Source organism: Molothrus aeneus, chromosome 5 (assembly GCF_037042795.1).
Source record: "Molothrus aeneus isolate 106 chromosome 5, BPBGC_Maene_1.0, whole genome shotgun sequence".
Classification (NCBI taxonomy): Eukaryota; Metazoa; Chordata; class Aves; order Passeriformes; family Icteridae; genus Molothrus; species Molothrus aeneus.
Genome location: NC_089650.1, coordinates 11,716,889 through 11,741,474, shown reverse-complemented (window position 1 = coordinate 11,741,474; position 24,586 = coordinate 11,716,889). Strand labels below are relative to the sequence as shown.

The 24,586-nt window shown below is 40.1% G+C and overlaps 1 protein-coding gene across 8 annotated transcripts in view; it reads right to left on the bottom strand.

Annotated features, from left to right (window-relative positions):
- BICD1 (BICD cargo adaptor 1) overlaps positions 1–24,586 on the bottom strand; it is a 172,066-nt gene that overhangs the window by 33,137 nt on the left and 114,343 nt on the right. For all 8 annotated transcript variants that reach the window (XM_066549532.1, XM_066549533.1, XM_066549534.1 and 5 more), the window contains exons 3-6: positions 16,698–16,850; positions 13,132–13,569; positions 5,984–7,078; positions 132–283 (exon numbers count right to left, since the gene is read on the bottom strand). In XM_066549532.1, coding sequence (XP_066405629.1) covers positions 132–283; positions 5,984–7,078; positions 13,132–13,569; positions 16,698–16,850 — 1,838 coding nt within the window. The remainder of the gene's footprint in view (positions 1–131; positions 284–5,983; positions 7,079–13,131; positions 13,570–16,697; positions 16,851–24,586) is intronic.

Genomic DNA, 24,586 nt, shown 5'->3' with positions numbered 1-24,586 from the left:
AAGAAACCCCTGACCATGCAGAAAATAATTTCTCTATCCTCCTAAGCACCCAACACACACAGCTAAGTATGTTCTCACTTAGCACACACTTGTTTGCAGTGCTGACCCAGATGGTGACACCTTTCCCTTACCTGGTTGCAAACATTGCTCTCAAGGATGAGAAGGTTGCTGCATCTTCTTTCAGAGCCTTGAGTTCATTCCGTAGCTTGGTCATGGTCTCAGTCACCATTGCTTTTTCATTTTCATATTTGTTCTTCAAGTTGGCCAGTGCCACTTCAGCTGTCTGAAAATACAAACAAGGATATGTGCTTATGAGACAGAGATCTGAGAACAGCTAAAATCCCATGCCTGATTTTGGTTTTGATGTCCTTCATTTACACAATAAAAGAAATTAAACCTGATCTTCACTGGACTGCACACTTTAACAACTTCTTCTAAGTTGTACTCCATGAAAGCAGGAAAAGGAGAAAGCAGCTGAAAGGAAAAAGCCCATTTCAATGGCAACTGGCAACAACTCAGCAACCTCAAGTATCTCTGCAAAACTGTGGAGCTGTTTTTGGAGGGCTCAGGCAAGTGAGTAAACTTACTACAGGAGCTGCTACCACCTGGTTTGAGCTGCAATAAACAACCAAGTGTGTCCCCTGGCACTTTGCAAACAGGACACAGAGCACATGAGGCTCAGTCTCTGCAGCCAAGTTGTGAACCACTGTATTTGGCCTCAAGCCTCCTGCTGGCTGAGGCTTTCCTTGGGCACAGAGATGGCCAGGACCTGGAAGCTTGATTTATGCCTGAAAACTAGCAATGTTCACTGCTGTGCAAACCAGCATTATTTTAGCAGGTTTAACCACAAAAAAAAAAAAAAAAAAAAAAAAAAAAGAAAAAAAAAAGAAAAAAAATAAAAGAAAAAATTACAATTTGCAATAAAAGAAAAAAAATTACAAATTGCAAATTACAGTTTTCATTTAACAGGAAAGCAAATCTTTGTATTTTTCCCATTCCTAAATTTTTGCTGCACACTTCTTTCTTTTTTCAATTTCACCCATTAAATTCCTTTAATTTACTACTGTACCGTTTTTAATAGTTACATTTGTCTTATATCTTCAAGACTTGAACATTCTGCATTACCTATGAATTTAGAATCATTTTGAAGTTATTCAAAATAGATAGTTTTATAGAGGCTTTATACCTGCTGCTGCTTGAGACATTTAAAAATACTGCATTTGAATGAAATGAAGAAAAAGTTGCTTCCTTTTACATTTATTCAGAGGGTGTTATGGTTGTTTTTTGCAATTCATTTAGTGCATAAGTTGCAGCAATTCATACAGGCAATCAATTTCCTCTGTTGATCTTATGAGCTCTTGAGCCACCACCAGGGGAGAGAAGGTGAGAAGAACATTAGGTTAAAGTAACTAGCAACAGCAACAGGACAAAAGATGGTAATGACCAAACAGCTGGAAACCTATTTCAAACCCAGTTTTCCAAAACTCAATACATTTCCCACTAACAAGGTCTCTTAACAAAAGGGCACATCAGAATCTCCTATAAATTACAACTTTATTCATTTGTGTCTTGTTAAATAACAGCTTTAAAATAATTAATTTTTTTAATTGCATACTCACCAATAATATTTTCTTACTTTCACACCAATTTACATTAAGAAAACAGATTTTTAAAGGGCAGTAGCAACCACCTATCATTTTAAATAGATGTGTTTTTCCAATCCAGATTTGAAGTCATCAGCAATACATGTTAAAATTATCAATCACTTAGGGATCTATTTAAATCAATTCTGCTTTTTTCAACCTTGCTGATATATGCTTTGGTGCAGTGTAGGATGGTGAACACCAGCCTATGTCTTAGCAGGATAAAGCAGAAATAATCAGCTTTTTGTCTGTTTTCAGCTGTGACCAAAAATGTGCACTCATAAATTACAGTAATTTACACATCACTGAAACTGTGCACAATGATCAGACAGACCATGATTCCCATGTTTTAGTTTGGATGCCAGGGTAAGTTAACAGATGTGCAACACTAGAAGATGAAAATATAGTTTGCTTGGTGAATAAAAGTAACAGAGGAAGGACTGTGTCAAATCTTCTAACATTTTTTTCTTCCTATTCAAGTTTCCTATAAAACAACATAGAGAAAACAAAGCATAAGTTTCAAATCCTATGGGAAATACTTCATGTCTCTCCATGCACCAGCCAAAGGTGCTTGAGGATCTCCCTTCCTGAAAGTCTCCTAAGTGAAGAACAAATGGGCACAAGGGCTCTGCTAGAGAAGCAAATAAAACAAACAAACAAAAAAAGTAGGTTTATTAGAAAAACAAAGAAGGGGAGCAGAGGCTGAGGAAGCTTCTCTTGGAAATTTGGGGAGCCTGAAGAGACAGGAAACTTGCCTGAATCCTGAGAACACCCTGAAGCCTGAATATGTAATGGAGAGGGAGACAGGGGATAGAAGAGAAACTCAGCCTCCATCTACCAGAGACACTTAGAGCGTCTGGTCACCTCAGCTGGACTGTCACACTGTGCCAAACTAACAGGGACAAAATGGACTGAAGACACAGCTTCATGTTACTCCTCCAGGGCCAGCTCTTGTTGAAATTATTTCTATTTGTTCCCCATCTCAGCCAATCCCCAAATTGTACCCATTGAGCCATATATGCCTGGTTATGCCTGGTGCCAGTAGGATAATCTAGATTTAGGTAATCCAGAACAGTGTATACAGAGCATTCTCTGAAAGGAAGGATGGGACAAAAAAGAGCCTTAATCTCCAAGTGGTGGGTGCCATAAGGAAGCAGATGCCAGGTCCTGGCATTTTTTAAAGCTGTGGTTAAAAAAAAAATAATCAAAAAAATCAGAGAATTTTTTTCCACATAAAAATGCAATCTCACAACACACAAGTAGATGGGGAGCACAAGAAAAAAGATGAAAACACAGGAAAAAAGCATGAATATTCTTCAGTGAAGTAAATAATCCAATAAGACAGCAGAGGTGCTCATGACACTCTCTTGTCAGACCAGGCACGCTGAGGAGCTGGGCAAGTGAAGTCCCCAGGCTCTGAGCCAGCCACCTGCAGACATGGGATTGAGATTGATGGCTCACTGTGCATTTACTGTGGAGAAGAAGTCACCTGGAATTGACAGCAATGCCAGGAGGGAGCAGAGAGCTCCAAGGCCTGGACTTCAGCAGGGTGTGAAATATCAGTGAGGAAAAGAGAGCTGGGGACCACACAGAGCTCAGCTCCCTCCCCATCCCCAAAGCCCAGCCCTGGAGGTGAAATGGCTGAGGTCAGCACACACCTGAGCCCAGGACCTCAAGCACTGCCAGAACTAACAGGGTCCCTTCCATCCTCCTCTGTATCCTTACACAAGAGATGTTTGCCCAAACTCAGCCCAAAGGCTGCCATCTTTGCTCTGAACTCTGTGAACAGACTTCATTTTCTAAGACACCTTTGTATCCCATTTACTTTTTATCAGCAGCGTGAGAAGCAGATAATTTAAAATAATTGTTAATAAATATTAAGTCCTACACTGGTAGGCTTTTTATGTCACACAAAAAGCAGAAAACTAGCCTGTAGTTTTAGAGCAGAAGTTGTACCTTGACTTTTCATCAAGCCTCTCTTTCACAGCAGAAATTCTACTGTGTTCTGTCCATATAGTATCAGCATTAGTTTATAGATAAAATTCTGTATGTCTGGGGTTATCAAGGTATTTTTTTCTGAAGGACTTTCATGGGTATTGCAGTTATGGAAGCTGCAGACACCACAGTTTATTAACTAATGCAGACATGAAGGTCTTGCTGACTCAATTTTGCCTCATTAAACTATTTACCTATGAAAACAACTGATCAGCTTTCTATCAGAACTTCAGGGTGTTAAGTTCCGCTCACAGGCAGCTTTGCTTTCTGATTAGAAATCAAAATCAAACCCATTATTGAACCAGTCCTAAAAATTACTGCATCATTAATTTGATTTTACTTTCTCTTTTTTGCTATTGTTAATGTTTATTCCACCACTCAGGTGCAGACACAGTAATTTGGGCTATGAACAAATGGATACATAAATCAAGACAAGGTAAGCAAGCAAGCCAGCAAGATCTATGTGCCTTGCTTTCTTGGGCTATTGATTTAATAATCCATTTTCATGGATTTAGGTTGGCACCTTCTTACACCAAATCTTGCTATCTTTTTCTGACTAGAGCTTTGTGAAAATAAAATAATATTTCTAAATAATATTTATTTATAAAATAAGAATGCTTATTTGCAAATACTACTGACCAACACTACATATCAACTGTGTTTCCCTAGTTAAGGATGTTTTTTTACTAAAGTTTTTAGTAAAGTCCAAAATACCAGACCTAAGGAAGGGCTCCATAAGGGAAAAACATCCCCAGCTTTTGCTGCTTAGAAACTTACTCTTTTGAAGGGGAAGACCTCGAGAGAATAAATCTTAACTCCTGTTTTTTTGAACATGAATCAAAACATGAATTTGGGTTCTGGGATACACCCACCACTTGAGGCTGGCACATAATGAATGACTCTTCCCCTCTCCAACATTAAATTTCTCCTTCCCTTTACATTATTATGTCTTTTAGCTTGAAAGTTTGAGGAAGCTGATATCAGGTTTGCATGAACAAGTATTGCAAGTTTCTGTACCCAGCTGTATAGTTACCAATATCTATGCTGCTATCTAATAAATAAAAGATTAGTTAATAGCAGCTCCTTAGTCAGCAAATCTATCTTTTCCATTTCAGTGAGCATGCCTTAGGATAATGCATTATTTCTGACAGCAATAAAAGAGTGAGACTGAGATATATCTTCTGGCAGCAGCAAAAAATAAATGATAGCTCTGTGCTAATGGGGAAAATCTTTAATTCGGAATCACAGAATGTATACCCACATACATCAATTCCATCTAAATTACATTTTAATTACATGGAAAATCTACATATAATTGCTCAGAGCTATTATTGCTTAGCTAGAGATGGCATTTAATTACTTCAGTTAATATTTAACACGTGTTGTATCAGAGAGGGGGTAAATACTATAAAAGACTCAATATATGATGAAATATGGCTGCAATTTAAAAATCCCCAGTACCCTATGCAGTTACAGATACAATTTCAAGTTTAATTGATTGGTGTAACTTCAGAATAGTTGACTATTGGGAATTTTAACACTGAAATCCTATCACTGTCAGCAGCTAACAGAGTGCCAAGCTGTTAACCAGGATTCAAGCCCCCATGTGGTGATCACTGCACTGTTTTCAGATGGGGAAAGTGCCAGGCAAGCTAGAACAAAACCCCTGCCACTGCAGCCTTTTGCATTCAGATTTAATTCTGGGCAAACAGAGATGCATCAAAGTAAATAAAACTATTTGCATGTTTAAATTTAGATTTCTTTACAGTGTTTTCAAACCTGGAATCTAATGGATGCCAAGGGCTTGGTAGATATACTATGCAAAGAAAATTGACAGTACTTTTGAAAAACACAGCAATAAGATGGATTTCTTTTGGCATTTGATATGAAGTACTATAATTTTTGGCTTCTTTTCATTGGTGAAACATCAAAAATAAAGTGGTTGGATGAATTCCTCTTAAGATTTGAAAAAAAAAAAAAACTTGAAATAATTCCTTGAAGATTTTTATTTTCCTAAATAGAAGAGCATACAACTGAGAGCCTCTCCAGGGATGTTCTGTTTTGTTTTCCAACCAACAGTTTGTGGTAACAACAGCAGCATGCCTGGGCTGGTCCCTGGTTACACCTCTGATGAGTGAATGGTGGGTGCTGAGAAAAGCAGAACTGAAGAGGAGTTTAAAGAGGAGGCTGGGAGGGGAGGGAACAAAGGTGTACCCTTGCTGTGAGTGAGTGAGAGGCTAAATAACCTGTGAGTAAAACCTCTCCTCCAAAATACCCCTGGGAAAGCTTGTAAGTGACCTGTATAAATAACAGACTTTCCTGTTAGTGTGTTAGGAGCACCTTACCTGCTTGTTGGCTTTCAGCACCGCCCTCAAGGTCGCGATCTGCTCTCGCTTTGTACTCAGGAGCGACTTGAGCTTCAGGATCTCCTCCATTAAGGCCTCCTTGTCCTTGTCGATCATGGGCGCCAGCTCGCGGGCCGCGGCCCGCTGGCGCGACAGCTGCAGCGACCGGTCCACAGCCTTCTGCAAGTGCTTGATTTGGTCCCTTATTATGGCATTGAGGTTGTAGATGTTCATAGGCTCCTTGCGGATGTCACTGGTGTCAGAGACGGGGGAGGAAGGAGGGGCTGTGATGACAGGAGAAATGGAAGGTGTTTTTGTGGGGCTCTGCTCCTTGCCGGGCTCCGCGGCCTCTTTCGTCACCTGCTCGGTCGGGGTCCTGGCTTCGACGGGCGATGCCACCCCCCGCCTGGCAAGTCGTGGGGAAAGGAGACCTCGAGGGTCATCGGGCCCCTTCAGGCTCCCGCTGCGGGTGACCCTGCTCTGCCTGTAATAGTCCAACATGACCCTGTTGGGCGTCTCGTTGTTGCACAGGCAGACGTGGTGGTAGAGCTGAGCCAGCTCCTCACTAAACGTCACCAGCTCATCCTGGGCAGTGTTAAGGGTATTGTGGTTTTCGTTTGCTATGCTTGTCATCCTTTGTAACTCCTTCTCCATGTGGACCATTTTTTCCTGGCTTTCCTTGGTCGACTTCTCCAGGCTTGTCACCTGCTCGTCATACGTCTGGATTCTGCTCTCATACTTGGCCTTCTCTTCAGTGTAGTTTTCAACATACTTATTATATTTCTCCTTTAAGGCTTTGATTTCTGCTTTAAGGTCTATCACCTCAGTAACAGCTACTTTGTATTTACATTCCAGGATCTCCAAGCCATTGATGTCCACTTCGTAGTCGTGCGCCTCCTCGCCGGAATCTCGGCCCTTCTCACAGTCAAGCTCAACCTTCAGCTCCTTGTTGCTCTGCAGGCCCCTCATGGCATTGACGTGCTCCGTGAGCCTGTGCACGCGCTCGTGCTGCTCTGTCAGGGCTCCCTTGGTGTGCTCCAGTTGCGTCTGAGACTCCTGGAGGTTGGCCAGGAGAATGGCCTTCTCCCTCTCCACCTGCAACAGAGTCAGAGTGAGAAACCCAGGATCACATCCTACCCATGCTGAGCACCAAACTCCGCAGTCCCAGTCACCTCTTCCACCCCACCACTGCCTGCAGCTTGAGGGCTTCTGAGAGATTTTAGCCATGTACACCTGAAACATAAAATTAATTTATAGAGCACCTTGTAACTCTCAGAGGTTTAAGAAGTCCCAGGCTCTGTTACAACCTCCAATACCACTAGATCACAATTTCATATGTTGCCCACTGAAGAATTACCAAGTGCCCAAGCACTGTCTCATCAGCTAGAGTGATGATACAAGATTCATTAGGACATATGTTCCCTGAACACAGAAACTGCATCACTGTCAGCTATAAGCCATTTCTCAATACAGCTTGAATTTATATTTCCCTTTAACAGTTCTACCAATCTTTCACAATATTCATTTATATCTTTGAACTGCTACACACTTTCATTAAGGCAAATGCAGTAAAAAACTAGCTGTGCACATTTCCACAGATTGAACAATCTACCCTGTGGAAATGTAGCACAGATCACACAGTTAACACTGAGCACAGGCAACTCCCAGGACTGCCCATCCCCAGCACTTATCTGTAAGCAAAATCCATCTGTTTAAATTCAAGCCAGAAAAAGTAGGACTTGTAGTGCAACTAACAAGCCACTGGTTGTGACCTAGTAAGTTTCTTTCCAAATATCCACATAGAAAAGTGGACAACAGAACAATTGAACAACAGAAGACATCATGAAGGACACCTCTAGAAGTTTTAATGCACAGCAATTTTAAAGCAAGTGAACAAGACAAACCTACAAGTTTGATTTGCTCAGGTATTTGCTACTCAACATAACATCCCTGAAAGACTTCCAAGTTTTACGTGTAATGCTCCAACTTTTTCCTGTGCCTTTGTCCTGTTCTGAGGTGTCAACTGGGAAGCAGAGGAATGCTCACAGAGATAAGATCCTTCTTCCTGTCATGATTTCTACAATAAGACCCTGAGCCTACCAGTTTTATTGATCTTCTCTTCCCCTGTTGCAATATCTCATTCAGCACATGCAGTAAAAATGGCACTTCCCTTCATAAGTGCTGGAATTTTTAATTCTGAGAATCTAAAGTTTTCAATTATGAAGGAACCTTAAAAAAGAAAAAAGAAGTAAACACAAACTTTCCTTTCCTATCAGCAGTATGTGGAAAAGAATCCAATTAGCCACCACAAAACTTAGTAAAGGAAAAGCCTTTGAGAAACTGAGAAGGTATTAATATCATCTCACAAAGTTAAAAAAACAGTGCCAAACCTCATCATTATTTTATGATCCAGGAAGAGTTTCTCTCTTTAGATATGAAGTGTTCCACTTTTGGCACTACATTATCAGTGCAGAAGAGGACAGCCAAGAACTACAAGTATTTTGGCACCCTTCTTCATTTTTCCTTCCCCCAGTATGTCTGCCAACCTAACTGTTGTTCAGCCCCCATGTCAGCCCACTCTTGCTGAGAAAATCCAAAATAGGGTAAACTTCCCTTTTGCCAAGTGCATCTTCTTAAAAGTGACCACTTTCTACAGATCTCCTGGTCAGGCCTGTCCTGGGGACCCTCCAAGATCAACCGAGCAGGAGTCTCTTTACCAGCTTTAATCTTTTTTTTCACCAAGCTGCCTGCCCCAGGTCTGCTTTCCCTAGAAACCTTCAGCTGAACTCCAGTTGTTACCACTTGGTATCTCAGGCTTCAGTGTTAGCTACACTGCCCTCAGCAGATGAAGGTATTTATTCCTTCAGGCTGGTAAGGTGAGCTATGCATATGCACAAAAAAATCTGTTTTTTGGCTAATTAAAGGATCTTCTAACCTTATAGTGAGAAATTGTAGTGATAATAAAGAACCATATATTACACACCAAGGGCAGTTGGATTATTAAAGTGTATGGGTCCACTGTGGGCATGTTCACAACAAAGAAGCCAATTCACTGTATATTGTACCCATGTAAATATAAATATTTATTTTTAATAATATTTATTATAATAAAGCCTTTCCTTTGAGAAAACACCTGTGTGTTAAAGCAGCACAGTGATTCAGTGCCTGCTTAAATTAAGCAGACAGAATTGATCCTGCAGGACTACTGATCTGAGCCATTATACCCTATCATGAAGAAAAACTGTAGCAGAGCTAATTTGGATCTTATGATAATTTCTCTTCTGAACATAAATGTGTTCTGGAAACACTCATTTCAAACAGAAAGGACTCTTTCCAAAGAAAACATTTTAAACTTTTAAAACCCATATATCAACTTGCACAGCAAGCAAAAGGAAATTCACAGATCTCTCAATTTTATTCATTCTGGATCAGCAATAATGGATTAAGCTAATCCCCTTCTGTTTAAAACCATAAATACATGCTCCTACTGCCAAGGGAAAAACCCCAAAGCTCCAGCTCAGTCCTGAGCACACCTTTTGCATATTAATGACTCTGCTGTTCCCAAATACAGTAATAATATTTCCTGTTCTAGACAATACTATATTCTTATTTCCACCACAGCAAACTTATGGCAATTCCAGGTATTTTGCAGCCCAGTTGGTGCAATTTTTTGACACTGGAATTGGTAGCTGCAGGAAGGATTTTTATCATCTTAAAATGAAAATAAAAGCAATTCAAAAGTAGCTGTCTCCGATTTTGCGACGCATCCTTCCCTTCAGAGATTTCAGCTTGAGGAGATTTCCTTCCCAATTTGCATCTATAGCTTGCAATTATGGAAAGCAATTTAACCATAGCCATTTATTTCTTTTCCTTTTTTTTCAACAACATCAGAATTTCAGTGAACAATTCCTGGGGGAGACTGGGACAAATTAACAGGAGAACTCATCTCAAGAACCCTGAATCTCAGCTATAGCATATTTGCCACAAAAGTACAAGGCAGCTGAAGAGGAGTGTCAGAAACTGAGCTGGAGGGACTTTTTATTTTTCTGCCTTTTTAAAGAGAATTTTATCTAAAGTTTTCCAAATATGATTGTGGCCTCAGAAAAAAAGGAAAGCATGACCATGGGAAGAAACGAAGACTTCAAGGATGAGATAAAGAATTTTTTCCACTGGACAACAAACAGGAAGGAAAAGCACAAAGCCCTGAGCTTTTCTAAGAAAATCTCAGAATATGAAATTTTTCAGCAGGACATTTGTTACACAGCAGATATATACATGGAACAGGAATAGGTGCAATTAAATGTCTCCAAGGACCAGCACAGCCCATGAAACAGCAGCATTCAAAAGCTGTAGAAAGAATTCTATTTGTCATGCTATTTCAGAGAAGTCTTCTTTATGAGATAGAGGAGCAAAAATAATTTGCCAGACACCCTTACAAAATGGCAAATCTGAAGTTTACTTTTATCCTAAAAAGGAACCTGATGTCCTATAGCCATTAAAATAGTCCCCAATAAATGATCAGCTCCTTCAGAAACTCTGTCCTAGTGCAGCCTCTTCACAGAAAACAGGAGGAACTCACACCAAATATTGAGATACAGCTGAATGAACACCATATGGCAAAGACACTGTAGAGGGAAAAAAAAAAAAATCCAATTTTGCTGATTATTTACCTTTTGTCAGCTTTTAAACCTGATTAAGTCTCACATCTACCACATGGAAAACTTTTGGCCGAATTTTTCACATTTAATCTGTATGATCCAAATTTAATTTGTGTGATCTGAAATGATGTAACTCAACAGAGAAGGAGATAATTTTATAAAATATCAGCATTTTGCAGTGACTCTTTATGGTATCTAAAGGAATCAGGCTCTCAATGAGGTCTAGTCTGCCTTTTTAAACCATGAATCTTTTAAGAGGATGTAAATGCCAAACAATGGTGGCCACCATTGGCACAGATGTGCTGGGGCCCAGCACCAAAAAATGCGACGACCAAAAATAGTTATAATTTCTTTTATAGGGTCCTAAGTTTGTTCCCAGTGACTGTGAGAAGGCTGCTTCTTTGTTTAAGAGATACAAGTTTTTAACTCAGAGAAGATCAAGACAATTACAGTATCCTTCAAGCAGAAGTTTGCTAACTCATCATGCTCAGCACTTAATGTAATAAAATCAAGAAAAAACATACTCAAAGCAACCATTTTTTAAAAATTTCTAAGTAATTTTCATTCTTCAAAACAACTTTCACTTTTCAAAATTTATATTGCATATATTTCATTGTAAATTATGGTTTAAAACACAGTGTGTTTTGAAATGTGACCATTTAAAAGCATTTCTTTTGAAGCTGTGTTTTTAAAATTTTAACATTGAATCAAATTATTTCTGAATCAAATTAGAAGCTGCATATAAGGTATATAATATATATATGTATACATACATACATATATGTGGTATTCACATTGTCTGAACAGAGAGAGACATAATTCTCTCTCCCAGGATTTTTCCTGGGGAAGGCAGTGAGAAGCTCAGAGAAGAAGAGAAAACAATTCTTATCTCTACTTGCTGCTCCTGTTGTTTGGCACATGTGGAATGCGTTATGGAGATTGTTTACCAAGAGTGATTTGTTAATTGGATTCTGCTGATGGTTGTTTGGATTGAATGTCCAATTACGTCAAAGCTGTGTCTGGAGACAGTCACAGGTTTTTCTTTAGTATCTCTTTAATATAGTATAGTATTAGTGTAATATAGTATGGCTTCATAAAGCAATTGTTCAGCCTTCCGAAATCATTGGAGTCAAAGCACATTATTCCCTACATTGGGGTCACTCTCTATCTATATATATATTAAAAAAATATATATATTATATATATTTATGTATATGTTCTTCCAGGTGCATATATATACAATATACACTCTGTGTTTACTTTAAAACTGGAAAAGTTTAACAAAATTTCTCATGTAAATAAAATCCTGTATTTGAAGCTTTCACACCCAAATGATGTATGCTTTGTGTCAAAGTTATTGGTGCAAAGCACTAGATATCACCCATGTTCACCATGTCACAGCTCAGATCAAAACATCCCACAGTGAATTTGGCAAAGAGATAAGTAAAACAATTAACTCTTCAGCAAACAGGACAGACCACATAGGGATTTGCTGTTCTCTAGCAAGCACTGAAAATTGGTTTTGCTCTACTTCACTTCCAAACAACCTTCCACATTTCAAGGGGCCATATATCCTCTCTTTAGAAGAGATGCTTTTCAGAAGCCTGAAGCTAGAAGATGCTGGGCGTTTCCTTGACGGTGCCAAAACCTTTCAAGCTGCTGTGGCAGACGAGCTGCTCAGCAGCTCGGGCAGCAGGACCCTTTCTCTGCGTGGCACCGCACCCCTTCTGAGATGATGGCAACACTGGGGCTGCCAGCCGGAGCTTTCCTCTGGCTCACATCCCAGGCTCCTGCTCTGCCTGGGCACGGATGAGCAGGGAACAAGCACTGGATGAACAGGGAACAAGTGCTGGTTGTCCAGCCCCAGGCACCCCCTGCAGCCGCGCATCCGCCAGGGCTGCCAGTGGGACAAGGGCGCTCTGTGACAGCCCACACGCCACATGCTCCCTGGAGCACGGCTGCAGAGAGCAGCCCCCCCCTCCTTTTGTTCTCCCTGACCGCCTGCCAAACCTTGCCTGAGCTGAATTTAATGGCAAAAACTGCCTCTGACTTGCAAGGGACCATAATCAAATCTGTAGACGCAGGTATTGTAATGAGGTTTTTTTTCCAGATAGCTTATTCATATTGAAGAATGCCTTATTTCATTTGCAATTTCACGGACATTTACCACTACGAAAGCAGGAAAAAAGGAATCCAACCTTCTGTGACCCCAGCATCTACATCCCTTTCTCCCCTTTGCACTAAATATCTGCTCAGGTCACACTGACTTTTATGCAGGCATGTATTCTAGGGGTAGAGTTTACTAGGGGTATTTACCATGTTTACTAGGGATATTTCTGGCAAAACCTGGATATAAAAAAACACCAAAGCAGAAGTCTGGAAAATGGACACACACGGTCAAGAACATCACCAGGAATGATCACTGCAAAACTGGCACAAGGGTTCATAGGATGTGTCTAAACACTCCAAGAACATTAAATTCAGCCTTACCTGCATGAGCTGCTGCTTCAGTTTCTGTATCTCTGATATGTTGAGCTCACTGAAGAGGTCAGAGACGGGGTGCAGAGACTCTCCTTTCCTACTCGTGGGAGTTCTGTAGTCACCGTTGAGTTTCACCAGAGGCCCGTGGATGTGTCCGTTCATTTTGTCGTCATTGTTGGGCTCACCCCCATCCTCTGAAAACTTCAACCCATCTACTGATATATTAATATGGTTATTGTACATACTATCATTGAGGTTGATATACTGGGACAGTTCCTTTCTCAGATTGTTCTTTTGCTCTCTTTCATTTTTTAAAGTTTCCAGAGCTTCCTCCAGCTGATGCTCAGCAATCTCCTTCAGCCGGATGGCATCTTCTAGCTGGCTATTAAGCAACACTGTCTCCTCCTCAAATCGTTTAATCTCATGCTTTAAGCCTTCGTATTCAACCTGAATTAGACAAGACAAAGAACATTCATAATACTAAAACTTGAGTTGTGGAAACCTGCCATTTATCAGCCCTGTTGAGATAAGTGTTAGAGAAACTATGGTTTGGAACACCAGACATTGCCTGCTGCTGCAAGGAACTGACTGAGCAAAAAGTGCAAGTGGAGCTCTCTCTGTTAAATACTTCAGTGCTCACTTTTTCAGCATGTGAGACTCAAGAAATAGAAAACCTCTTTCTGAATAACTTATGATAAGCAATGAAATCTCATGGGAAGAAGGCTATTTATTACCTGATGTCCTGGTAATAGCAGATTTACTTTGAATTGCCACAAGCAATGTTGGTATATCATGGTATTTGTAGATCTTAGGGTTAATATAGCCTGATATATGATTTACAAATATTCTGAAGATGACCTCATATCTCAATTCCTACTGGATGTAAAGTCACTGAGGCACAGATACCCTTCAAGTATCTTGGTAGTTTTCAAAAATATGGATGGAAGGTACAAAACCAGTAGAAGAGCCTCAACTCTCTTCTCTGCACTCTACAAGGCTCTCCATTACCCCAGAGGCATTTAATTTTAAAAATTAAACAGGAATCTATTTGTACAGTCAGTTTAAACTCCAAGATGCCCCAAAATTGCTAGAGATTTTTAAACTACCACAACAATGCAGCAAACAGCTCATGCAGCCCCCCACAGTCCCTGGAGTGCCTGCATGTAGGGCTGTCCCTCTGGAGCACACAGGAACCTGTTGCTCCAACCACAGTGCCTGGAATGTGTCCCAGTGACACCCCTTGGCAGCACTGGAGGGGCTCACTGTTCTGTCCTGCCTCACACCAAGGTGTGGTATTTTATCAAGGTATTTATGGGCATTGTGAGCTGAGCAAAACAGCAGCTTCTTCTCTGTCCTTTACAGGCAGCTCCCTTGTTCAGTCCTCTCCATTTCACCTCACAAGAAACAAAGCCTGGAAAAACCCAGCCTAGCTCAAAACCAGTTGATCAACAATACCTAGACAGTGCAAGAGATCCCCACTGCAGAATGCTTCCCCTTTGCCATCCTTCCTCATCTTCCTTTTCACTGTTGGAAAACCCCACAGCAATGAAAAAGAAGAGCTTTGTTTGTCAAGGTCCATGCCTACACTTGACCAGCATTCCTGGTAAAAATGATGACATTTTGATTTTTTTTAAATTTAATTCTAATCATGTTAGTCATCTGCATCTTAATTTCAAATTGAAAAAAATGTCTCATTATCAGGGGAGAGAATTTAATAGCTTGGCAAAAGAGGGAAAAAATACCAAATTTTCATGTTTCCATAAAAAGCCCAAATTTTTTGCCGTTGATACTTTTTTAAGTCAAACACATTATCTGCAAGCTTAATGCATTGTATAGAATTTTTTAATATTTGACATATATGGATTTTTAATCAAACTAAAATAAGGTTCTGGCAAAAAAAATCTCCACCATTCCTACTGAAGTAGAATTTTTATCAACCTGTCAAAAGTCTTCCACTCATAAACCTTTGGAAAGGCAAACTTAAAAACCAAAGCACTAATCTTCAAACCCAGAAACTGGAAACATATCAAACAACAAAGAAAGTCCCAATGTCATAGTGGGCATTCTTAAATAGAAAAGGAAAACCCATGAGAGTTTCAAATCTACATTTGGCAATTTAATATCTTTCCTTACTGGAGAAACAGATCCATCTGGAAAAATTGTGAAATGCAATCAAGTACCTATATTTATAACTTAAGTACATGAAAAAAAGCCTAACCCAACAAAACAACCAACACTTTTTCAATTTTAAACACACATAAAAGCTAAAGATCTATATCTCTATGGTTACCTTCTCATAGATTTTACTTTAAATAAAAAGCTACAAAAAACCCCAACATGTAGGTAATGACATTTTAGCACCAAGATTTATAACATATGGTTTTGTAAATTCAACCATTAAAGTATAAAATGCTCTTAAAATTTTATCTAGTAGATTAAAGTAATTTTAGGAATCACAAGTGCATGAATCTCTGATGCAAAATGACTGATTTTTAAAGCCCTTCAAAATGTGGCAATGCTTTTTCTCTTCACAGACTGTTGGCATTTGATTTCAGTTAGAATGAAATATTATGACAAATATAAACACCTGCAAATAGATTTCGTTTTTGGGGGAAACTAGGACAGTCCATAAATGGGTCGTTTACTTCCTGAAAATGTGAAAATGTCTCCTATGAGGTTAATGAGAAAAAAATCCAAGCCTCAAAGGAGGAATTTGCTGTCTGGGTAAATAACTCTGGCAACAAAGATGATCTGCTATGAATTCCATTTCAGGACTGTGAAGGACTAGGCATCTTCATAAATAAGGAAATTATGCACCCATTTCTATTACCTGTGTATTCCCTGCAGCACAGCTCTGTTGTTTCAAGTGTTTCAATTGCATTTGTGCTGCAGCAGTAAAAAAAGGCAGTAAAAGAGAGCTGAAATAGCACTGCTTATTCCTGCAGGAATAAGGCAGCTTTGTTCCCAGGCTGCCATTAGAAACTGTGACAGGGCTGGCTCTTCCACAGAAGCCCCAAGAGCACCAGGCAATAGGTCAGGACACAACCAGGAGCTGCAGAGCAGAGCTGTGACCCTCTGAGGGCAGGTGAGGAGAGGGTGTTATGAAGTACAATGTTATGATGGCCTAGACAGCATCTAAAAGGGAGGAAGTGTTATACCATCCAACCTGGATATTTTCATTTTCATCACCACAAGTTAACTCTTCTGACAGGAGACCAAAGCTCTTTTGCTCACTTTAATGGACAACTGGCTGCTGGGCATTGAGTTCCTGAGGGACAGGAAAAGCATGAAGTAAAAATATATCTCTTTTAATAACTCCTCTGTGATTCCATACTTCTGCAATTAAATATTCCAATTTTTCGCAATTTTTCAAAACTGAGATAAGAGCTTGCCCATATTTCAAAAATGGGCACAAACACCATTTTAGAATAAGTGATTAGCAAAAACCCAACTGGAAAAAAAACCCCAAACATAAAAAGGAACTTCTATCAAACTGCCCTACGGGATCACGTAATGGAAATTGGAGAAAATAGTGACAATTTACAGTACAGTGCCTTGAATCCTTCCAGGCTTACTTGATTCTGCTTCAGTGTGGACACCAGTTTCTGTAAAGTGATGTTTTCCTCCTCCAGCTCAGTGTAGTCCTGCAGCAGCCTCGCCTCTCGGAACTTGTACTCTCGAATCTCATCTTTCATCCGTATCCTCTGCAGCTCCACCATCTCGTTATTCTGGCAGGAGACAACACAAGGACATTACAATCCACACACAGCCACTGTAATGCTGAACACTGCCTTCAGAAAAGGCCAAACAGAAATTAATCCTGAAATAGAAATGATTCAATAGTGCACATCAAAACACCATCACCTATTAATTCGAGGCCAAGCAATCATTTCAGGTGGGTGCTGGCGATGCAGAAATGAGAGCATCTGATAGAGAAGCCTGATTAAAACAGTTTCAAGATTAGAGGCTTATTGAAATGGAAACCCTGGAAAGGCTGTAGCATATCTCATTAGTCTCATTGCTCTCCAATACAGCAGGATTTAAATAAAATTACCACCTGTTTTCCACTGTAGTACGCATTTTACATTCATACAGAAAAGCAGCAAGCGCTGACATCTGTTCTCCAAAGACATCTGCTAGGGAGCAAGGTGCACTCACATTTGCATCTGCAGGCACCAGAGAGGCTCTCAGGCAGGCACAGGGTGGAAAGCACTTGTCAAAAGCCTGACAAACACCTGGCTGTGCTGAGCAGGATCACACCCAGCACGCCGGGAACACACAAGGTCACCATTTTATTTTTCCCATTAGCACATACAGAGCCCAGACAGCCTTATCAGAGAGAACATGAGGGATCAGTTTCACCAAAAATCAATTCCATCAGATTCCAGCTCTGAGTTTGTCATCAAAGGTCAGGTTATTCTGGAAAGACTCTGCTGGTGTAACCATGGTGTAAAAGGCACTGCAGGAAGGTGGAGTTAACACACAGCTGGAAGAGAACCGTGACCAATACAGCTGGTTGGAACAACCTCCTGCCCTGCTTTGAAGGGAAGCCTGCATTTTTCTGATTAAGAGAAATGGGCATGGTCAATCACATCCCCTTTCCTGCAGGAGGCTCCTGGGCATTGCCATAGCAGAGAGACCTTACTGATGGGGCAGAGTCCCCTCACAGCTGAGATGTCAGAGAGAGCACACCTGGGAAGCAGTAATGAGTTTCTGTAAAAGATTTCAGTATGGAGAAGGGAACCACTGGCCCGATGGAGACCTGAAAAAAAGTCAAATGTTTAAGCAGAAATTGTAGTCAGGGAGCTCTAAATCAATCAATCTGCACCACTCCCTCTGTGGTACATGAAGGATAAAACCCCACATTCTGAACTAAGGATAAAACTTCACTTAGCATCTTGGTTAAATAAGTACAAACCCCTGGAAAAGAATTTCACAAAGCATGAAAAAAAATGTTGATGCAAGACATGACAAAAGAGTTTTCAAAAACGAAAACTTTTTGTTAGAGAAAACTAAAAACCACCACCCTCCTCCTAGCAGCTGGTTAAGAAGTAAAGAAACTACCTGATTTCTGAACTGAAAACACCTGAAAAGATTCCCAGCAGAAGAGCATCAGCTAAAAGTAAATATTCCTGCATCCATCACTGACTAACAAACCTCTGAACAAATTGTAAGAGCAACACCACAGATGATTTCAAAAGGTGAAGGCATTTTGTACCCCCAGGCTGCCTTTATACCTTTTGTTTCTGCCAGCCCAGCTGCATTCCCAGCTACGGCAGCTGTGGGGGTGTGTGCCACTCTGTGGCAGTGTGGGGACAACACCAAATGCTCAACTCCACTGTGTCAAGGGTAAATTAAGCTGCTCTGCAACTCTCCCAGTGTTTGAGGATGATCAGCCCAGGGAATGAGCTGGCTGGCATCCATCCAACACTGCCAGGAGCCCTGGGAGAGGGAGCATCCTGACAGGATCCCAGAAGAGCTCAGCAGCCATTCCCACCAGCGCTGCCTGCACCTCACTGGGGTGAGACCACCACCAGCAGCAGCCAGGAGAGATCTGCTCATGATCCAAACTGCCTCTGCCATCAGCACTGCTGAGGGAGAGGAGGGCCTCCCCAAAAAGCCAGGCTGGATGGGGCCTTGAGCACCCTGGTCCAGCAGAAAGTGTCCCTGTTCATGGTGGGGAGGGTGGAACTACAAAATCTTTAAGGTCCTTTTTAACACAATCCACTTTCTGATTCTGTGATTCTAAAAAGGAAGAATGAAAGAGGTGGCCAGAAACGGAGGACATGAACGAGGAATTTTTACAGAATCCTGATATCCTGATAGACTACAAGGCAGTGCAGCTTGATAAAGCCTTGAAAATGAATTCTGTAAGACAGGAGTACTGCTTTGTCCCTCCTGTCATAGCAAACTGCAACAGAAAACATGATCTATCACCTTGCTGGAGTGCACCACTATTTCTTTAAAAGAGATACCACATTTATAACTGCTGCTTCCTACATAACCTTGGAGATATAAACAGAACCTTCTATTGCTCTCCTCTTCTTACACACAGAGAAACTCTTTCTGCAGTGCAGCCTCTATTTGTCCTTACTCATGGCATTTCATCAAGGAAGAAAGAGCAGGAAAAAGGAAGACTTGCCTGTTGGAGCATCCCATGTGCCATGTTCTGCCCAAACACTGCCTGCTACACTTCCCATGGCCAGGGCCAAGGCCTCTACTGGAAGCAATCCTGCTGCTCTGACACAGGGGCAAAGCAACTCAGCACATTACAGAATAGGGCATCGCCTTTTCAAAGCAATATAAAATGTGTGTTTTATCACTGCAAACACCCAGGAGTAATTCTCCATGCTTCAGATCCCTCCTCCTACTTGCAAACATCTGCATTATGCTGGCAAACACACAGCTGCAAAGCACTCCAGTGCCAGGAAAGGCAGTGATTCCACTCCAGAGGCCCAAAACCCAGTGTTTCTGAGGTTTATGAGTGAGTACCCACAGGACATGTGGAGAGCCATTCTGATTTCCTTTATGTAAGACCTCTGTATATTTTCTGGAAGTGAACTAGTCCTGAACCTATTAAAAAAAAAAGAACCATGTTGAGTTTATTCTCTTTTACTGTTGGTATGAAGGATATATTGGTTTTCATCAAAAGCTTTCATTAAATATATTAACTTCTCACAATCCTATTGTTATTTTGAACACTTCAAAATACACATTTATTAAGCAAAATATCTCCAGTTACAGAGGAGAGATCTTGCTGTACTGATACAATGGCAAGAAGAAGCAAATTTTTTTTGGTGGACTTGTATAAAAAAATATGAGAGGATTTAAAAACATAAGACAAAATGATTTTGCCAGCAGGGCTGTTATCTACATGAGCCACTAGAGGACAATGTAACCCAAGTTATTAGCAAAGGAATTTGCAATTAAATTTTGCTACTCATCAAGCACTGAACTTGCAGGACAAAGCAATTGAGCCAGATGCTTTTACTAGGGCACTGCCTCAGGACTTTTTACATTCCCAGAGAGAATTCCCCTATGAACTATGTACTGGGTCTGCAGAAGCCAAATTAATCCAAGAGGTGGAGCTGATGACACACGAGTTTTAATGGTTGAAAATTATTTTCAATCCCAGCCACCCAGCTGAACATGGTGCAACAGCTTTAATGGATTGGTGCCAAAGAAGAAGGAAAAGGCCTCTCAATGAAACTATAGAAAACAAGAGAGTCCTTGTCAGCAATGCATCTCATTATACATGAGCACTAATTGTGGAAGATGTCAGCCCCACAGCACCTCTAATGAACGTACACATCACAGAGCAGACCATGGCAAAGGAAAAACAGGAGGCTCAGATGAGATAAAGTCTGTTCAGGTCACCTATTTACTGCTACTCAGATATATTTTCAGAATTGCAATATATGAAAAGTGAAAGACACCTCTAGGTTTTGCAGAGCCACAGACCATGTCCACATACTACCAGCCATCAATCCTGACAGGTCTCTGAGTATCAATGGAATATTAAATAACACAAGTTTGTACTTCTTAGCAAATTAAACATAATATATGCTCAGAGAACATTAAATGACAGAAGTTTGTACTTCTTAGTCAATTAAATGGACTATATATTAATATATTGTTCATTTTTGATTTGGCCTAGACTTTCATATGCCACATACAAAGTTTGGTTTATTTCATATGCCACATACAGAGCATGCTGGATTAATCATGTGCAGATACACTGCAATACATTGTGTAATATCAATTAATTGCAAGTGAGAAGGTACTTTAAAATTAAGGAATGGAAGTGGCTAAGGTTGAACAGTATGAAAAAATACACAGTTTTCATGTCACTCCCAAGTGCTGCCTTAGGAAGCCACTTGTTGTGCTCCTGTAGCCTATCAATTCACCTAAAAAAACCAAACTGGGCAAGGAAGGGACCCCTAAAGTTAAGTACTCTCATCTCCAAGGTGAGAAGGGAATTGTGAATTCCAATGGCTTCTGGCTTCCTAACTGTGAAAAAATAGACTGAATTTCTTGGGCAAGTGGCAGCCTTGGGGGTTTTTTTCATTTTTTTAAGCCTTTTTTTTTTACAGTGAATGCATTCTCATTAACTATTTGAGTTCCCCCAGCGCTGGAGTACATAAAGGACTTTTTATTGTATCATTTTTTTATTTTTTCTACTGCTTTTTACCCCCCACAAAAAAATTGTGGAACTAGTGTTTGGGCTTTTTCCATCCACTCTGTTCAAACAAATCCACTCTGTTCAAAACAAATGTTCAGAGCCTCCAGGTCCTTACTGCAGTTTTTACTTTTACTGCAGTTTTTACTTTTTTTACAGTCCTTACATACTATTTTTCACACTGAAAAACAGCCTTAAAAATCATCCATTAATTATACACCCTAAACTACCCAGACTAAATCCCTACTTATATGTTGGACCATGCAATCCACAGCAGGATGCTGTACATAACTTTTTAATTTTCATAACTCACAAGAGAGCAAGAGAACCATGATATATGGTGTCAACTCAAACTGTACCCTTCCAATTTAATGGCATTGTTTTCTAGCTGATGCAGGATAAAACCCCACTCCATCTGATGACAGTTTTATTGCACCAGGAAATTGAATATAAGAGAATAAGAATAGCAAATTGAATATAAGAGAAAGTTTATGCTCAGCCTAATATCCATGATCTTATGTGTTTGTTGACAAGTCTCACTGTAAATTTCTCTGCCGTGTTTACTTTATTCTGCAGAGGAAAATAAAATATGTATTTTTTATGAAGAACAGCAATAGCGATAGAAAATTTAATTTAACAGGGGTTGAGAGGAGAATGAAAGTGACAACAGAAAAGCAAAAACATTTTCTTTTTTTGTCATCAAGCATTTTAAGTCCCCAGACTCCTCTACAGTAGCCTTAATGTTTCCCTCCTGCATATACAGGAACACTCAACTTGAACACCAAGAATGGCATTTTCCATGCTTCCAGGTATATTTAAAAACATAAAAGGATTTTGTGGATGACCTAAAGTGACCTTATCTGACCCTTTTTCAGAATTTGCAACCCAATCCTCCCGATTCATACATGCAGATGTCCAGCTAAGAGGGCTGGACCAACTCTTACAGAACTAACTTTGCTATTCCAATACATGGTTATCTCTACATCCCAAAATAAATTATTTCAAAGATATTTTCATGACTGTCAGAAGTATACATCCTCCTTTTTAACCTGAATTTTTCTGGTCTCATCCTTCAAAAAGCTTCATTCAGGTGGCTTTGTTAGACTTCATGATATCGTATCTGCTCTAAGCAGCTGTATTGGCATCCTACTTTAAGAACACAAATTCAGCTCCTATTGTCCAAAAAACCACTGAAATAATTTTGAAATTATGTATGATTCTGCCATTTCTTGTCTTTAAATACACTACTCACTATCTAAAAACCAGGGAACAAAAAACACTATTGTGCAGAAGATATTTTTGAAGATGTATCTGTGGCATAAGTACTTACAGTCTTTCCCTTCTGTGGATATTCTTACAGAATGACAGCACTATCAAAGGGAAGGATGAAAAAAAGCCAAATATTTGTTGGCTATAGCATACGGATTAGAAGCCAGATTATGATAATGTATGTTTCAAGTTCCCTCACCAGCAACAGATCTCAAATAAAGCTTTTACAATACATCTAATAATTTAATCATCTGAAATGCTCAGTGCATTTAATTGGAATAGCTAAATCTAAAGAAGTAGGGTGAATTAGTATCAAGGGCAATTAAATGGCTCATTTATGTACTTATCACAGAGTTTGAAACCCATCATATTTAACATTGTAAATCCTGCCCCATATAAATCCCTACAAAGTACCTATTTTATTGACTTTCATGTATCATTATATATTAAAAGATAGCAATGCTCTGGTGGTTCAGGTATTAAATTTTCCTGCTGAGTATCATGGCCATATAATATTATGATGACTTCTTCATAAGATGGTATGAACCACAAATTATGCATATTATCTGAAAAATAATGGTTTGATTTGACTGTATTTATAGGAGTTAACGCATTACGATTAGTGCATTAATTACACATAAATGATCTCTCAATGTATTAATTATACTTATTTACAATTAATATCAGCACTCTGTTACAAACACTGTTATAATATTCTTAATTCCTTCAAAGAATGAGAAATTTCACCAAATTAAACTTTATTAAAACAGTGTGAGAGAAAATTCAGACTCCAGGGTTATAGCACTGTTCAGTTAATATGACTCTTCCACATCTCTGTGGAATGGCTTCATGCATGAATACATGATCATTGCAAATAGTAAAATATCAATTAGCTGGAACAAATTTTGCCATGAGGAGGACATTGTGGATGCTATGAGAGCATCCAGACAGCTCCTCCTGCAATTCCCACCTGATGTACTCATCTTAGGATAAACCACATTGCCTGTCAGGGATGGCAAGGGAGAGTGTGTGCTGGAGGAGGGAGGATGCACATGGAGACCAAAGATCTGACAAGATCATGTTCCATCACCATCACATCAAGCACTGCCAAGGCCTCTGCTAAACCACCTCCATAAGTGCAACATTTACAGATCTTTTAATTGCCTCCAGCATTTGCGACTCAACCACTTTCCTAAGCAGCGTGTTCCAGTGCTTGACAACCCTTTTTGGCGACAAAAATTCTCCTAACATCTCATCTAAACTGGTGCAACTTGAGGCCATTTTTTCTTAACCTATCAATCTTTAGTTGGGAGATGAGCCTGACCCTTACCTGGCTACAATCTCCTTTCAGGTAGTTCTGGAGAGCAATGAGGTCTCCCCTGAGCCTCCTTTTCTTCGGGTCTGCACTCTCTGAAGCAGGGTTGTTGCTCACTCCACATCACCTTATAGCAGGATGAGTAGTAGTATAAAAATACCAAACCTAAATTGCTCTTGACAGATTAGTTAAGAAAAAAAAAAAGAAGGGGTGGATCTGGGGCATTTTGGACTGAATGGATTTTTTTTTCCCCAGTTATAACCTTTCCTATTATGTTGTCACTTTCTATATACAATTTAAGAAGCCAACAGCAGTGATTCTACATGACAATGCCTCAAGGCAGGCTTTTTGATGGAGAAGCTGCACAGGCCTTTTCAAGCTCATCAAGAGGCCAAGAGCTGGTTTTAAAGCCTAACTGATCACTTAGGAGAAGCATCTGCCAGTTACATGTATCTCTTTGAGAAGCCATCTGTCAGGTCCAAAATGCCAAATCTCCTTCCCGACCCAAAAGGGGCACTGGCTAACCAACAAAAGAAAAGTTGTGCTAACAGGGTGTGGGGCTGTGATCAGTTTAAGGTCATCAGTCCCACAGCTGCTGTTCCCAGGTCCTGACCCTCCCTTGGGCCAGTGCTACCTTCCACATCACCAGCCAGATCAAGGGCAGCAAGCCACTCCAGAAAACAAACAAAGATAGTTTTAAT